This window comes from Equus caballus, chromosome 1 (assembly GCF_041296265.1).
Source record: "Equus caballus isolate H_3958 breed thoroughbred chromosome 1, TB-T2T, whole genome shotgun sequence".
Taxonomy (NCBI): Eukaryota; Metazoa; Chordata; class Mammalia; order Perissodactyla; family Equidae; genus Equus; species Equus caballus.
The window spans coordinates 161582321-161599524 of NC_091684.1; the positions used below are offsets into that span (position 1 = coordinate 161582321).

The 17204-nt window shown below is 41.6% G+C and overlaps 1 protein-coding gene across 5 annotated transcripts in view; it reads right to left on the reverse strand.

The window, feature by feature from the left end:
- The window catches only part of EIF2AK4 (eukaryotic translation initiation factor 2 alpha kinase 4), a 96782-nt gene that overhangs the window by 42357 nt on the left and 37221 nt on the right, over positions 1-17204 (reverse strand). For all 5 annotated transcript variants that reach the window (XR_011440280.1, XR_011440279.1, XM_023620170.2 and 2 more), the window contains 8 exons: positions 16191-16348; positions 14713-15248; positions 9313-9419; positions 8560-8717; positions 5107-5543; positions 4485-4554; positions 2362-2445; positions 468-590 (listed from right to left, as the gene is read on the reverse strand). Coding sequence is in view for 3 of the 5 variants with exons in the window: in XM_023620170.2 (XP_023475938.1) it covers positions 468-590; positions 2362-2445; positions 4485-4554; positions 5107-5543; positions 8560-8717; positions 9313-9419; positions 14713-15248; positions 16191-16348 (1673 nt within the window). In the remaining 2 variants the exon portion in view is untranslated. The remainder of the gene's footprint in view (positions 1-467; positions 591-2361; positions 2446-4484; positions 4555-5106; positions 5544-8559; positions 8718-9312; positions 9420-14712; positions 15249-16190; positions 16349-17204) is intronic.

A 17204-nucleotide genomic window follows, 5' to 3' on the forward strand; every position in this document is an offset into this window, starting at 1 on the left:
TTAGAATATTCCTGGGGCTGGCCCTGTGGCCGAGTGGTTAAGTTCGTATGCTCCGCTTCAGCAGCCCAGGGTTTCGCTGGTTCGAATCCTGGGGAGTGACATGGTGCCGCTCATCAAGCCGTGCTGAGGCAGGGGTCCCACACGCCACAACTAGAAGGACCCACAATTAGAATACACAACTATGTACTGGGGGGCTTCCGGGAGGAGAAGAGAAGGAAAAAAAAAAAAGAAGATTGGCAACAGATGTTAGCTCAGGTGCCAATCTTAAAAAAAAAAAAGAATATTTGTACTATTTTGTTATGTTTTGATACACTGTTCTATTTTCCTATAAAAATAGATTATTTCAATATACCCATAATTTTCCCTTTATTTCAGTTTTTCTCCAATCTTACAATATTTGATTTTTTATTCAGTCATAAATTTTACGGAAATGTAAGTTTTCACATATGAAATGCTGTAAAATTTACTTTCTCATGGATATAAGCTAATCCATCCAGAATCTCTCGAAAAAGCCTCCAGAGTCTGACGGTGTCTTGATACAGCCCCTGGTCAATGGTGTCACGTAAAGTGCTCTTTTCACAGTACTCCATCTACGGACAAGAACAAACCAGGCGGGACTCAATTACACAGAGTTTCAATTACAGAAGACAACTGCAATAAATGTAATCGTCCATTTTAAAACATGTATTATGAATTTCAAATAGTTACAGGAAAGGCTTGATTTTTTAAAATCGAAGAAATAAACCAATAGTATTAAATTTTGGAGAAATATGCATAACCCAACATAACTATTTTTATTTTTCATGTTATTTTTCATTAAAAAAAATAAGACACCGGTTTAAAATCCTGTCACAAATAATATGAAAAAACTGAGAATTAAGTAAAATTTTACTGCTTTACAAGATGATTTCCAAACCTAAATTTCCAAGAAGGGCTAATTAATCTACTGATGTCATTAGCCTTTCTCCTTTAGACATTAAATTAATGACAATGACCTTTAAGTCTATAGCAAAGCATTATAAATATCAAAACATTCAAGCAGGCTCTCTCTCACCCCTTCTTAAGCGTATTAATGTCTCAGAAAACAAAGTGGTATCATTTAAATCTTAAACCAACAAGCAGCATTTGATGTATGGAAATAGCCTATATGTTTCAAACCAGTGCCACAGTTGGGATTTCTCATGAAGAAGGATTTTTTTTTGTTTTTAAAGAGAAGAACATCTCATTTTAAACAAGAAGAATATCCTCTCATGCTCAGAATAACCATCTATAAATTCTGACTCATCCTCCAGGCCTCACGAGGCCTCTGACTCCCACACATGATCCTCCTGCACCTCGGACGCACCTCCTCTGCGTACTTCTGTCTCATTATAATCATTAAGAAAGTAACGGCACGTATGTGAGACTCGATAATTAGGCATTTGGGAGACAAATGCTTTATCGTGTATGAGTGGTACCTCAAGGATGTGTATGTTAGGGAATACCTAAAACCAGCTCCAACCCCAGGAAGACAACCATCTAATCAGTCTTCTGAAGGACACTTGCCTGGGGGTTCCTTCTTCCGCACAGTATTATATCTCACATTTAAAGACCGGCCTCCTTGCAGATATGACTGAAAATACTAATAATGACCCATGGTCCTGTTCACTTGGGGCAGAGCCAAGTTCTCCTCTTTGCTCTGCGGCTGTCCCTCTGCTGGCAGGGCTCACCACTGTCCAGGATGCTGCCCCTGCAGCCAAAGCCTATAGGCTTCCCTTTAGTTATGCCTCATTGGGACCGGTCTGCCTGTGGCTCCTGTCCCCCAGAGATTCCAGGACAAGCCACTCTGCCTAAAGGCATGTTGGTGTGTCTTCTGCACACACAAGGAGGTGTGTGTATCATACCTTACTTGTCCAGATTTAACTTCGACAAAATGGAGTTTCTGCACACGCACAATCTAGCATTTATGGAACTCAGATATGGTTCTCATTATCTCATATGTGTTATTCCATTTATTCTTCACAAGTCACTGAGATAGCCACTATTATTTAATTTATGGGTGGGGACCTGAGGCACAGAATGCTGAAGAGCCTTGCCTGAGCTCACAGAGCTGTGACAGCGGGATCCAGGATGTGAACTTATACAGCCTGAGTCTAGAGCCCCTAACACCCACGGCCCTCTGCCATTTCTGGCTACGGTACAGGAAAGCACAGGTTCCAGGCTGGGGGAAGGGCCTCTGTGCTGCAATCCTCTCTGGCCGATTCATCTCTGGCGGGGCCAGTGAGCCTTCTTCTGCCCAGTGTCTTTCTCTAGAGTCCTGAAACATACCCACAGCAACTACTGGGAGTTGCTGTGTCACCGAGCTGCCTGCCAGGGCCTCACCTGGATATACAGGTAGTGCACAGCCTCAGTGGTCGCTGATGGCTCACTTTCATGGCAACTGTTCTTTCCATTGCAGTCTTCATCCTAACCCAAGAGGAACATGTGAGAACTCAAAAATGGGGGCTGAAATGAAACAAGATCGTCACTATCATCAAGTCATTTGTGCCCGCCCCCACCATATTCATGGCCATCCTGTTGCCTTAGAGGGGAAGTCAGTGAGCAGAACACATCCACGGTCCTTTAGATACTTATGGCATTTCAAAGCCGATTTCCTTATTACTAGAATCTACTGTAGAGTTTACAGGTCCGTCACTGTGCAGAACAACAATGGGAAAAACAGGAAACAGGACGGAATTAAAGTTGTGCAATCTACTAAAAGACTCCAAATCAAGTCAACTTTTTCCCACCACTGATATATTTCTATGGATAAGAGGGGCGGAATGAATACAGGCTAGTATTTTAAGGCTTCAGTTTTACTGGAATGCCTTCCTTTGACAGTAAGCTTACTTTGGAAACAGAAGATGAGAAATCCATCTTTAACAAAAACAATTTAACTGTGATCATATTACCAAAGGGCACACTGCCCTCTGGGCCATGTCACTGAAGAACAACCAAGCTGCCATTTACAGCCAGCGATCCTCTACATTACTTTTCCACTCGGCTAGTCTGTTTGTCCCCCACAGCTATTTTCTTTCTGGCTCATGTCCCTTTTTAAAAAAAATTTTTTTTCTTCTAAAAGATGTATTTAAATACCGCCCCCCGGCAAGTATGGAAAAAGCAGGAGGTAGCATTTCATGGTTTTTTGTAGAAGCTTTTTTAACATTTTTCCTTTATCAGAGGAAAAAACCTCTGTTCCGGAAACAATCAGGTTCCACTCTTGAATCATTTACCTACTCTGGGGGATTATCTGTAGAAGATTGTTAATTTCTTGGAGGCTTCTACTCATCAATTAGAATGCCCATGGGATGCTGCCCTTAACTGAGCAAAACCAGGATTATCAATTTGGTGCCTCCATAATAATTAAATGCATGACTAATGCTAAAAAAAAAAAAGCAGTAGTTTAGATTACTTACACTATTATTCCTGGTTAAATTTATAATTTATAATTTTAAACTGAAAGGAGTTTAAGGTGATTTTAATAGAAAAGGGAAGTACTTATAAAAAAAGGCTGGCTAATTCATTCAAACCTCCTTTAAATCAATTTAACTGCTTATCTAACATAGAGTCTACATGTAGACTTTTCTTTATCTATTTGAATGCACCCTTATAACTACTTGTAATTATATTTTTATTCCTGGTAAAAAAAAAAGTCATTGCATTCAGCCCCTGGTGCAGAATATTTCTCTGCAGCAACAATTGACAGCCCTGGTAGTTAAAAAGCTTCACCCTGACCTCCATACACCAGCATTGAAGGGCTCTGCTGGCCTAGGTGGAGGAAGACGCAGAAGTGAGTGGGGTCCAAGGCCTGGAGCAGCGTTTTCCCAACTTTTCCAACCATGATCCACACAAAGAAATGTATTCTATATCACACCCAGTACACACACTCATGAGAAACAAGGTCCAGAGTTTACCTTTACTAGTGTGATGCATTTTGGTATTCTCTACTCCTCTCTACAGCATTAAAAACAAAATAAAGCTGGTTGTGACCCCCGAAACTGATTTCATAATCCATTACAGGATCATGACTCACAGTGTTAAGACACTGTTCTAGAGGACAGCGTATGAGAATAAGTAATCAAGATTAATTGAGAGAGACCTACAAAACTCTACAATTAGGCTGTATAGTTACTCAATTAATTTGCATTCAATCTTCATCCCCAACCCCACAGTTTCCCAAAATCCTCTAGGAAATGGTTTTAATTAACAACAACAACAACAAAACCCCCAGTGTGTCAATTTACTCCTCTCTTCTAAAAGCAGGCATGTTTTATTATGTGGATAAATTCAGGCCTATAAGTAAAGATATGAGTAGCATATATTTTAAATAATCATGTTTTAAAATCGACGGTTTCTATATTTACCTATCAGATTAAGGCTTTACTATTTTACCTGAGGTTTATAACATCAAACATTAGTTTTCTTACATACCCACCCCATGGTGTAGTTTCTACTTATATATTTACCTGATTCTGACTTTTACTGTTCTCATCTTCATTGTCAAAGATGATATCACTGTCAGAATCTGAAGCAGGTCTTAAAAAGAGAAACAGAGAAATACTAAAGAAACCAAATTCCCTGTTATAATTCAATAGCTAAGAGGTACGATAAACCATATCCAACTGGATACAATGAATCCAAATTATGAAAGTAAATGACATGGGTGGATTCTAAGATGCAAAAACTTTAGTTTGGGATCCTAACCATTGGTCTGGTAACCCTTTTTACAACTGCAGTTGGCCCTATATCCAGACTCCAATTAGTTCTTAAATGTTCACAGAGTTAGAAGCCCTCTTCTAAAAGAATGCTCTTTAAAACACTCTATTTAATGTATTAAGATGAGGTATTAGAAGAAATTTCTATCTTTCCTTTTTCCAGAGCTTGGATTCTGGAAATCTTTGGAACATAGTGGGCAAAAACGTTTTGATTGAATTTGGCTATTCTCTAAAATGGGTTTCATATATATATACATATATTCTTTAACGCGATGAACAGGACTGGATCTCTAAAGGAACGCTCTTTGCCCCGGCGTGGCTCGGTGGGGGTAAGGTTGGGCAGCCCGGCGCGGCCGCACGCGTGTGCTCTTACAGGAAGGACTGCGAGAAGACGCCGTCGTGCTCGTCCTCGTCGTCGTCCTCGTCGCTGCTGGAGCCCTGGCCGGCGGCGGGGAAGCGGGCGCTGGCCGAGCGCTCGCCCGACGTGCTCCACTCCACCGAGCTGCTGAGGATGGGCGGCGGCGCGGCGGCCTCCACGCTGCCGGGGCCGTTTGTGTCGTTGTCGCCCGCGGGTGGCTGCGGCAAGGCTCGCCCGTCCCGGGCCTGGGGCCCCGCGTCCGGGGGCGGCGTCCCCGGGCCCGCCGGCCGCTCGTGCCTCTCGATCCAGGCGTTGTAGTAGCGCACGATATTCTCATGGTGCAGGCGCGACAGCAGCGTCACCTCGCCCTTGATCCTGCGGAAGTGCTTGCTGGCGGGGTTGATGGGGATGCGCTTCACGGCGTAGCAGCAGCCGTCCAGCTTGTTCTGCACCTGCCGCGTGGGAAGGGGAAGGGACCGACGGTCAGCCACTCAGAAGCTCGCACACACCGGCCTCTGAGCGCCTCACCCCGTCCCTTCCCAAGGAGAGGCGGGAGTTCTGAGTGAGAACCACCAGCTACAGCCGAGAACCACACCTCTGAAACTCTTAAGCTGAAGAAAGTCTTGACGGCCAAAAACTTGGAAAACCTCTCACCCCGAACTGGATGTATTTAGCTTGATAAGCGGCCCTGGAGAAAACAATCTCCATTTTAATCACTAATTTTATTGACAATTACATCCCTGCTTATCCAATATCACATCTATCTAAATTTTTAAATAATCTTGTTTTTTTTAACCTTGTTTTAAAAACAATTATTTTCTCGAGTCAGTGTAAGGTTTCAGAAGACTCTAGTTTCTCTCTGATTTTTTTTTTTACCCCTCAAGTCACTAAACACAAACTAAACAGCAAAAATTTTAACAGAGCTGAGTGCAAATTCTAATTCTTACAAAGACAAAGCTGTGTGTGAACTTGGGCAAGTGACTTCATTTCCTTGAAACTCAATTTTCTTATCTATAAAGTGGCGTTTATACCACTTCCTTTATCTCAAAGGTGACTGTAAGGACTACAGGAACTTAGGTGAGTGAAACACCTGTATCGAGGCCCCACAGAGAAAGGCGCTCAGCAAACAGAGCAGCTGGTATTTAACACAATTGCCACCCATTGATTTTGTTGCTAAGACTGAAGATATGCCAAAACTAGAACAACACAGCTAAGAATGCAATAAAATAAAAACACACATAAAGAGTTTCAAAGGCAAGTCTCCATATCCCACATCCTGGCAGTTTCACTATGCAACTGGGTTGACTGAAGTAACTTTTATAACATTTCGTTCACTGGAACATTCCAGTCCCAACTGTGCAGGTGAACTGAGGTGATGAAAAGCAAGAACTTGGCCACAGGCAGAGGAAGAAACAAGTTGATTACAAAAGGCAAAATAGAGCATCATTCTCTTGTTTGGCTCACAGGTTTCAATTAGTGTACTAAAAAATTACTTCTAGAATGAGAATGGAGTACTGTAAAATTAAGTTTCAGATTTCCTTTTGTGGGTGTGTGGAAACAGTGGCAAGAAACATGCTTTCAAGTAAAACATGTGTGGGTCTAAATGCAGGTTTCATCTCTTGGTGGATGTATGTAACCTCAGGAAAATTCTCTGAGCCTCAGTTCCATTATGTGGAAAACAGAGGTAATACCTATCTCATAAGAATATCATCAGATTGAAAGACAAAGTTTGTGAGCCACCTGGCACACAACCTGAAATATGGAATGTGCTCCAAAAAAAACGACAGCCCTGTGTTCTTTTACTGCTACCTTACTAGAGCGGAGGACCGTGGGAAGTCCTGGCATTGTCTCTCAGCCTCCTGTCTCAGGTCACAGCGTGTACGCTATGAGTCACTGACTGGGATGTGGAGCTGGCTACACTGGAAACGCCTAGGAATTCACTTATTAAAATGGAGACATTCATTAACAGTAATGGGTCCAACGGCTAACAAAATGCCAGACAGTGAGCAGAATGCCCTACCCTAGTCCAGAAATAGAGATGGGGCATGAGGGCTGTGTGGTTCTCACAGGGAGAAACTGGAGGAAAAGCCTGGAGACTTAAATTAATATAAATGTTTTTGTTATATGAGCTTACTGATCATTTTTAAGTACTTATAAGGAAATGAAGTTCGATAATGTTTTGCATCAAGAATTTAAAATATAAAGAGTTTAGGGGCTGGCCCCGTGGCCGAGTGGTTAAGTTCGCGCGCTCCGCTGCAGGGGGCCCAGTGTTTCGTCAGTTCGAATCCTGGGCGCGGACATGGCACTGCTCATCAAACCACGCTGGGGCGGCGTCCCACGTGCCACAACTAGAGGGACCCACAATTAAGAATATGCAACTATGTACCTGGGGGCTTTGGGGAGAAAAAGGAAAAAAAAATAAAATCTTAAAAAAAAAAAATATAAAGAGTTTAAAGGACTTGATTAAAATTACAATGTGAATAAAAGGGATAATATAGACTTCAATCATCCACTCCTCTTGAAGATAACTATGATTACCTGACCAAGATATCTGTCTGCCCACAGATCTAATTAATCACCTAAATGTAATGTCTATACTCTCAAGGAGAAAGGTGAAAATTTCCCATGATACTATAATTTCCTTTTGGAAAACTTGCTTAAGATTGTCTTTCTGTCCCCGATTACTGAAGAAAAACAAATTCAATTCTTCTTTTGATGTAAAAGGCCTTCCACAGTAATACTAGTAATGCTTCCTGAAGATATTCTCAGAATCCTAAACAGATGTATGCCCTATTAATGGTGGGCCACTTTCCCATGTGTACGACAACATATATGTTATATGGGTTTAATAATATAATATTAATCTAGGTCTCCTAAAGTCAAACAAAGGACTTAAAGTATATAAAAACAGTTAAAATCTCTCAAGGGGCAGATAATAATAAAAGTCACCCAAATAGACTGGAATGAAGAAAGGAAGACCTAACAGCACACCTGAATAACGCATCACTAATTTTCCACCCCAGTAAGAGCTGGAAAATCAAAGCCATCAAGACCATCTGGGGCCATTTCTCAGCGTGAATTCCATCTCAGTTCTAACCTTGCAGCCCTCTTATCTACAGCAACTCAGAAAGCAAATGGGAGAAAAAGAACAATTTTCTTTCTCAATCAAAGTACGCAAAAATGTTCTTCATGTAGAGGTCTTGACGCCACTTGAAGTGCTGTTACAATCCTGTGGTTTTCACGTTAATGCGCGGCATCAAGCAAGGGGACAGGAATGATGCATTCTTAATGTGTCCAGTGTCACTCTAAAGAAAGCCTCTAACTCTACAAAGGTGAAGGTGATCATAGTTTTAAATGGTCGCATTCACTTCCCTCCCCGCTCTCAGAATAGAGGTCAGGTCCATAATTCTGCAGAAATGGAACAGAGAAGGAGCTCTCAAAGGGACTGGGGACAACTCTGTACCACACCTTGATGACAGCTCCAAAAGCTCCTTTGCCAAGAAGCTTTAATTCTTCAAACTCAATGAAATAGCGGGAAAACTGTCTCTGTGTCTCACTGAAGAATGCAGCACTGGGTGGCTGGTTGCTAGGAATTACAGTCTCAACATAGTCTTGTCCTCCAGAATCTGTGATAAAGCAAAAGGCAAGAGGCAAATGCGGCATTAGAAATACACAAAGGGCTGCAATAGCAAACAACGACGCGGGCGCTGGAGGAAGGGGCCCCAACCCGTAGTTTGAAAGAGGACCTCTTACTGTTAACACTCTTCCTCACCTTGTCCTTCTTAAAGTAGGCAGACATACACAATTATCCCAAGTTTATAGGTGGAAGTAACAAGAGTAAGGAAGTGACTGTAGGACAGAGCAAGAACCCAAACCCAGGCTCCTGATTCATCCCAGTCTCGACTGAAGTTCTTTAATCTGAGACCTGAGGAGCAGCAGGGAAGCCCAGTGACGTGGCAGTAAGGGTGACATGGCAAGGAGCGTTACTAAACACTAGAAGAGGTGACACCAACGGACACCATCAGTGGAGACGGGAAAAACTAGGGTGGCAAAACAGTTCCATGCACACAGTACACATTAAATGAATGGGTTTACGTATAGCTTGGCATAAAATAGATAAAATAAATGACCCATGCAGTCCCTTCCAGTTTTAGGTTTATGTATGCTTTGAAAATAATTTATGTCAAATAGACTATCAAAAGAGAGTGGTAACAGACTCACCTTCAGGACTTTGTTCCAGTAAAGGCATTTTTGGCTGAGGATTTATAAAGCTGTGTTTCAACAACTGCTGAGGACTCCATCTTTCCTTGTCATCCAAGCAAACACACCTCAGTGAGGGGGAAGAAAGAATCTCAGCAGCACACAAAATAAACGCTAAACCAGGCAATCCAAGGCTTTTAACTATGGGTTTACTTTTAAAAGATACACCTTAGAGAATTCCTGTTACTTCTGGACCAAAATACAATCATAAGTGAATTTAAATTAATAAACATTTCTGCAGGGTTTACATGCTGAGCACCAGGCTGGGCATAAGTGGGGAATGGAAAAAAGGTCCAGTCACTAGAGGCAGGAAGACTTACCCTCACAGAACAATTTTTTAAAAGCCTAAGATAGCACAGGTAGGTTATGAATTTTCACTCCCACTAATAGTTTAATGACTTGCCATTAAACTTAGTTTAGACTAAGCCTTTCTGGGACCAGTCATAAATAAAGGTTTCCAAAGGAAAGGCAAATCAGACAGCTGATGCGTGGCTGGGCCCCAATACGATAAATTTTAGATGAAGCCTGTTCATGATAGTATGACACAAGTTGGCAACAATTAAGAATGACTTTTAAAAAGTCCCACTTTTTTATCACATACCTTTTTTTTTCTTATGGTAAGAAAGATATGCCCTGAGCTAAAATCCATTGCCAATCTTCCTCTTTCTTTGCTTGAGGAGGATCAGCCCTAAGCTAACATCTGTGCCGGTCTTCCTCTATTTTGGATGTGGGACGCCTCCACAGCATGGCTGATGAGCGGAGTAGGTCCACACTTGGGATCTAAACCCGCAAATCCGGGCTGCTGAAGCAGAGCACACAGAACTTTAACCACTCGGCCACAGGGCTGGCCCCTCACATACTTTCTTTCAATTCTCATTCCTTGAGCCTATTAACTTCCTGTTTACATTCTAATAAACCATTTTTAGAATGAAAACAAGCCATCCCTTTAACCTAGTGGTTCTCAATGTGGGGTCCCCAACCAGCAGCATCAGTGTCACCTGGGATTTGTTAGAACTATAAATTCTACTCCACCCCAGTCCTAGTACATCAGCACCTCTGGAGGTTGGGCAGTACTCTGACCGTTAACAATCTCTCCAGGTGGTTTCACCACGATAAAGTGTGAGAATCACTGTTCTAATTTAAGCTGTTTGGCTTTCATAACCATGACCCAAGCAGCACCGCTGGGTAGCACATGACCCTGACTATAAACAATTTATACCTATAAAATGGTGAGAGCAACTGTCATAAAGGGTAACATTCTACTTTTTTATGTCACAACACTAAAAAAGTAAAGCAGTCCTCATTTCATACCTGAAAGGGCTAGAAAAGATCACAATAAAAGCATTTGGATAAGATACTGTATTTCTCCTGAATTTAAAATTAATTCTTAATTACATCAGTAAAACATGAATACCTTTCTCTTTGCAAATATTAAAACATTATTGATACTGTCTTTGATAACTATTTAAACAAAAGAGAGAGTTTTGTTCTATGGATATATTTTTTTTAAATGACATCAACTGCAGATAGTCTTCTTCAACCTGCTCTTTTCATCTGACCATGTCAAAGGTTCTGCACCCAGTTCCACCATGGGGAGGGGACGTTTCTCCACACCAACAAGCAATTCTCTGACTCCTGCTGGGTGTCCTCCCATTCAACTCAACCCTGACACTATCTACCTGGAGAGGGCATCAGTTCTCACAGGTTAAGAGTTTAGTCTTACATGACTACCTCCTCCACTTCAGATGCCAAGTGCAAGCCCACCTGTGCTTCTGACTGACTGGCTACAGATCAGAGGTTCCAACGACCTCCTCCACAGGTTCGATTAATTTGTTAAAGCAGCTCACAACTCAGAGAAACATTTTACTCACTAGATTGACAGTTTATTATAAAAGGATATAACTCAGGAACAGCCAGATGGGGATGCACAGGGCAAGGTATGTGGGAAGGGGTGTGCAGCTTCCACCCCTCTCCAAGTGTGCCGCTCTCCCAGCACCTCCACGTGTTCACCAAGGCAAGAGGCAACCCAGAAGCTCTCTGAACCCCATCCTTTTGGGTTTTTATGGAGGCTTCAGTACATAAGCATGGCTGATTACATCATTAGCCACTGGCGACTGGTCCAACCTCCAGCCCCTCCCCCCACCCCAGAGGTCAGGGGGTGGGACTGAAAGTTCCTAACCTCTAATCACATGGCTGGTCCTCCTGGCAAACAGCCCCCATCCTTAGGTGAGATCCAAAAGTCACCTCATTAACATACAAGAGAGATCTTTGCCACTCTCATCACTTAGGAAATTAAGGGTTTTAGGAGCTCTGTGCCAGAAATGGGGATGACGACCAAAGAAATATTTCTTATTATAAATCACAGTATCACACCATGTGTCTGAGAGATCTTTCTAAGCCAGTACTTAAAGATCTTTTCGAATTTACCAGAATTTACTTACACATTCTCCTACTTTGGACATTTAGATTATTTCCAATTTTTCACTGGTACAAAAACTGTTGCAAAGAACATGCCTATACATGCCTCGTTGGGTTTCTGAAGTACATTATCAACTCTAACTCAACCATGACAGTAATATGCTTGACTCGCAATAAATCTGGATGAAGAAAATTGTAAAGCCTACCTAGAATGAAATCTTAAAGAAAATTTATAGCCACCAAGATCTCAGTTAAAAAGATGAAATTCTCTGAGCCAATAATTTTGGCATCATAATAGCCATAAGTAGCAGGCAAATGTTAGGTCCAGTTTTGAACCAAAAGGGATGAAATGCCTAGAAAGTTACACATCAGGTCCACAGTCCCCACCACTGAGGACTGTGATGACAATGAACAGAGACTCAGCATGGCAGGAAGCACTCCACAGGGCTGAGCTCAGGGAACCCTCAGAGCCACCTCATGAGGTCGGCAGTGCTGTGACCATTTTTCAGAGGAGGAAACCCAGGGTGGGGAGTTGGACTCACTCAGCCAGTAAGGGGGAAAGGGGGGATCTGAACCCAGCAGTCTGGCTCCAGAGCCTGGCTCCTTCCCACCACAGAGAATGATTCGCAACAAAACCTTTCTCCAAAGGATGTTCACCAATAAGTAAAAATATAACTACAAATGAAATGATGCTATGCTTTTGTTGTCAGTGAATGATTTTTTCTCTTTCGTCAACTGGGGCTGGACAGCAAAGGTAGGAAACAATACTGTGCAGCTCCTTTTGAACCAACACAGTCCATCAAACCACTCTAGGAAGAGAGAGGAATACACAAACAATGTAAAGGACAACCAGGTAAATAGAGTAAGAAATAACGCTGATCTCAAGTTCAAAATCGACAGGGCCTAGAGCTGTTCTCTAAGGAGAGAGCTGGGAAAGTTTTAGCTACTGAGTCCATTGATTTGCTATTAAATGTGAAAGACATATTCTACTTAAACTTCCCAGTGTTGTCTTTAAAAATACATAATGCTATTGCTAACCTTTACTAAATTATTCTTGACCACTGAGGAGGGGCAGAAAGCTACAGGTGACATTTTGAAGAATGAAATAAGCCTTTCCATCAGTGGTTCTCTCCCCATATTTCCTCTGAAGTCATTTTAGCCAACCTCATCGTAAGGGTGCATTTAAATAAATATTTTTAAAGTTCTACTGCATTTAAGAGAAATCATAAAAGATTTCTTTAGAAATCTTAAGATGTTCATACACTTTAAGGAGAGAACACAGCATAAAGAACCACAGTTGGCCCCATTCTGCAACTATATGATAAACAGATGGCAAGCAATAGGATATATTGGAATACATGAGGAAGTCATTTGATGTAAAACTAATTTGGCCTGACCTTGTTTTCCAAAAGGGCCTGACGTGGCTATTGAGCATACATTGTATACTGATTTAAGCATTTGCTATGTCCCAAAGACAAGAACAAATGCCCTTAAGATAAAGGTGCAACTTCCCCCACATTGGCATTTCCTTAAGGATAAGCACCTCTCCCCAGGCTAGGAACTGATTGCTCTGCCCACCCAGTGACCACTCCCCTCGAGACAGCAGACCCGCTACCTGCTGTATGAACAGCTGTGCTGTGCTGGCAATCTCGTGACTGTTGTAAAAGGGCCATTCCTATCGTACGTGAGGTATGCTCTTTGTTCCCAGGTGGTATATAACCACTCTGTACGCCCCACTTCTTTGGTGCCCTTCCTTCCTTGGGGAAGGCAGGCCCTGGGCTAGTCCTCAGATCTAGCTCATGATAAACTCAGCCCAATTTTGATGTAAAGATTGGCTATGGATTATTTTCATCAACGTGTATGTCCCGTCTACTTCTATTTTACGGTACATAGAAACTATCTTATTTAAATATAAGTGCAGCTACTTTCACTTTTATAATGGGTAAGACAACAAGTGACAGGAAATAACAGTATGGATCAAGTCAAGTGGCAGCTGAGATAGTTGAGAATAGGAGAAGAAATCTAAGGGATAAAAGAAACGTAGGGAATGAATGAAGAGAATAAAAGCAAATCATTGGGAAAAAGACAGAAGGTGAGAAACAGGACAGAGTATTGGAAAGGGAAGAAACCAGTCCAGGTCAACTTCTGCAGGAAGGCTGGACCAGGTGAGTATCGAGACAAACTCAGACTGAAGGTATCTTATTTCCAATTTAACAGAGAAACTGAGAGAACCCAGGTTTAGCCTGGACTGAGAACAGAGGCAAGGCTCAACTAGAAAACACTGAATTGAAGGACCTGGACAAACATTTTAAGGCCCGAGGAAAACCTCTTAGTGAGGATTCTTTCAAAGTGGACATAAGCTGGCTCTGTAATTAGATATGCACCGGTAATTTAAAAGTATAGGTAATTTAAAAGTATCGGTAATTTAAAGGTATCAAAAATCCTCCAGCTAGAGCAAGGAAGTCATTTGCATTCTATGAGTTGGCTGAGTGAGATGTTGCTAACGAAGAAGGACGGTTAAGAAGAACCAGGGGCAGAATCACCCTCCTAAGGCTGTTTTCTAAATAGGAGGCTGTCTTTGACCCTTTAAGAACCAGCAGCAAAGGTGGAGGGAGAGGCATTCCGTTTGGAATACCTGGAGCACTTCTCCCCGTAGCATCCCTATTGACTTCCTAGAGTACACCAGGCAGTCCCCAAAACGTAGTCTGAAGATCTATCACTCAGCCCAAGTGAATTTAAGAGAATGTGGGAGTTAAGGGAATGATAAACACAAGCAAGAAAACAGAACATACGTGGCCGGGAAAGAACTGGGAGAACAAAAGATTAACTCTAATCCTGTTTTTCACTTTTCAGCTTATCCACATCACTTAGACGTTTAGCATTCAAGCACAATCAAAAGTACTGCAGGAAAGTGCAATTCAAGAGAATCTCAATGATACTTACTTCTTCAGAAAGTCTTGAAAGTCAGCTGGTAAGTCACTAGGGATGGTCACAGGGTACTCTCCGCATTCTTGTCCCTGGCTGAGGGAGAGCAGCAGAAGGCCAAGACGCCAAACATCCCCTTTTTTTCCCGTTTTGTAAGGTAGGGCACTGTCACTAAAACGAACCCGGGTTTGCTCGAACACATCCTCCTTGCAAATGTCTGCTAGGCGCTTAGAGATGCTGTAGTCCGTAATCTTGACAGTGCCCTCCGCGTCCACCAAGACATTCGATGCACTCAGAACCTTGTGCACCACGGAGTTGCTGTGCAAATAATCGAGGCCCGACAAGAGCTGAGCGGTGTACCTGCGAAGCTGATGCACGGGGATGGGGCCTGAGTGGCTCAGGTGTGCAGCGAGGGAGACCCCATTAATGTGCTCCACTAAAATGTCCACCACGATAGAGTCGTCTTGCTCTTTGAGATTCATTGCAAAGTAGCGCACTACATTTGGATGGCTCAGTTTCACCAGTGAGTTGAATTCTGTTTCGGCCCCTTGAATCTGATAAGGAAAAACACCAGTGAGATAATATTGGGTTGATCAGCATTAACTGGTATTTCACCTCAAAAGTGAAGTATTGAATACAAAATACACTTTCAAAGGAAAGAAGGAATATTCCCTGAAATGAAAATTCCCCTAAACCATCTCATGAATCTAGTCGTTCATAAAGATGGGAAAAATTTGTTTAATTCTCAACCTCTTTGATCTCACAATCTAGAGTACAAATACTATAAAATTAGTGAAAAGCTTTAAAGGCAGTTTCTTTTGCAGTATGGCCACCAGAAAAAGAAAGAAACATTAATTTTAAAATAACCTTTTCTGACTATAAAGATTCACTGTCAAAATTTTAATAAGTACTAATACAAAAGAAAAATCCCCCACAAATTATCCATATGGTCACCACCCAAAGACAACTGTTATGATTTCATGTATTTTCTTCCAGTTTTTCTATCATAGATTCACTCACACTTTAACATAATGCTTTACCTACTGTTTTGTAACTTCTTTATTACGGAACACTGTGATATGCAACATTAAATGTTCTCCTTAAACTCAGGATTATAAATTAACTTTAATGTTCCCCAGTCCCTAAAATTCAGTTAAGAAGCAATATTTCAAATGATTGCAAAAAAGCACAATTATGACGTCTTATTTATTCTCAGTTGCAGACATGGCTATTAATGCCATAATAAAGGCAGAGAAAGGTTAGGAAAGCAGAAAAGTTTTGACCACGTTGTGAAAGTTCTGAAAGAGGCGGCAAGGGGCTGAGAAAACTGGTGAAGAAGATGCTGGTCCCCCACCTGCCCCTCTGGTTACAGGGCTCTCACGCCCTCCCGGATCATCTTTGAGAGCCCATCAGACGCAGAGCTGTTTTGTTCTGTCATCTCCTAAAGCTTCATTGAGATCAGGCCTTTTGCTTAGTGAGCCATCTTGGATGCCTACCTGCTTTCTGCACTTATCAATCTTCTCTTTTTCTTGACTGGTAAGGAATGGACCCATTTTTTTCTGCCACTGAAGGACCCACTCATACAACAAGACAAAGCTGCCAGTGCTTGTTTCCAAAGCATTGTAAACTAATTTTCCAAGCTGCTCTTCACTGCCTGCACATTAAAAAGAAATACTATAATTAAATCTCATTGGTACCTTTTTCTGTGGGGGTAAAAAAAGAGGAGATATATATTTGTTTGTTCAACAGTGGGTACCATGTACCACCTACGAAAAATATGACTTCATGTAATACATGTTCTTTTGTGACCAATTTTTAACATTTAACAATATACTTTGAGCCCTAAAATATTACTTTCTATAAAGGGCCAAGAATCAACAATGAGATCTTATATCAGACCAATGTATTCTTCTACTAGCCACTATTCACAATGTTACTTTCATAACCAGTTCACCTCTCATGACTGTGCCTACTGGTGCAATAGTATACTCTCACAGAGCTAAACACCAATTAATGTGATAGACAGAATCTGGGAATAGGGACGCTCCATCAAGATTACTCCATCAAAGTAATTAGTGTGCACAGTAAAAACAGGTTTTAGTAATTTGGGAATTTGAATATATCAATGATTTTCTAAATACAAAATTTGAATATGCTCAGTAAGTACAAACTGGCCAATGGTTTCAGGGGAAGGAACCAGAAATGACGGTCTAAATTGGAAGTTAGAAAGGGAAACACACTTAATGACAGGCATATGGTTTCCACTTGTACCTGGGAGAGCTAAACTTCTGTAATACCAAAAATTTTCCTATAAAAAACTATATATTGATTAAAGATTATAATAGAAAATTACCAAAAAACTGGAAATGGAAAAAATATCACCCACAATATCACCATTTTGTTTTATTTCCCTTCTAGTTCCCCCTCCCTTTTATTTCTAATTTACCAAATCACAGCATATATCACAGGGTTTCTCACCCTTGACACTACCGGCATTTTGGACTGGATAA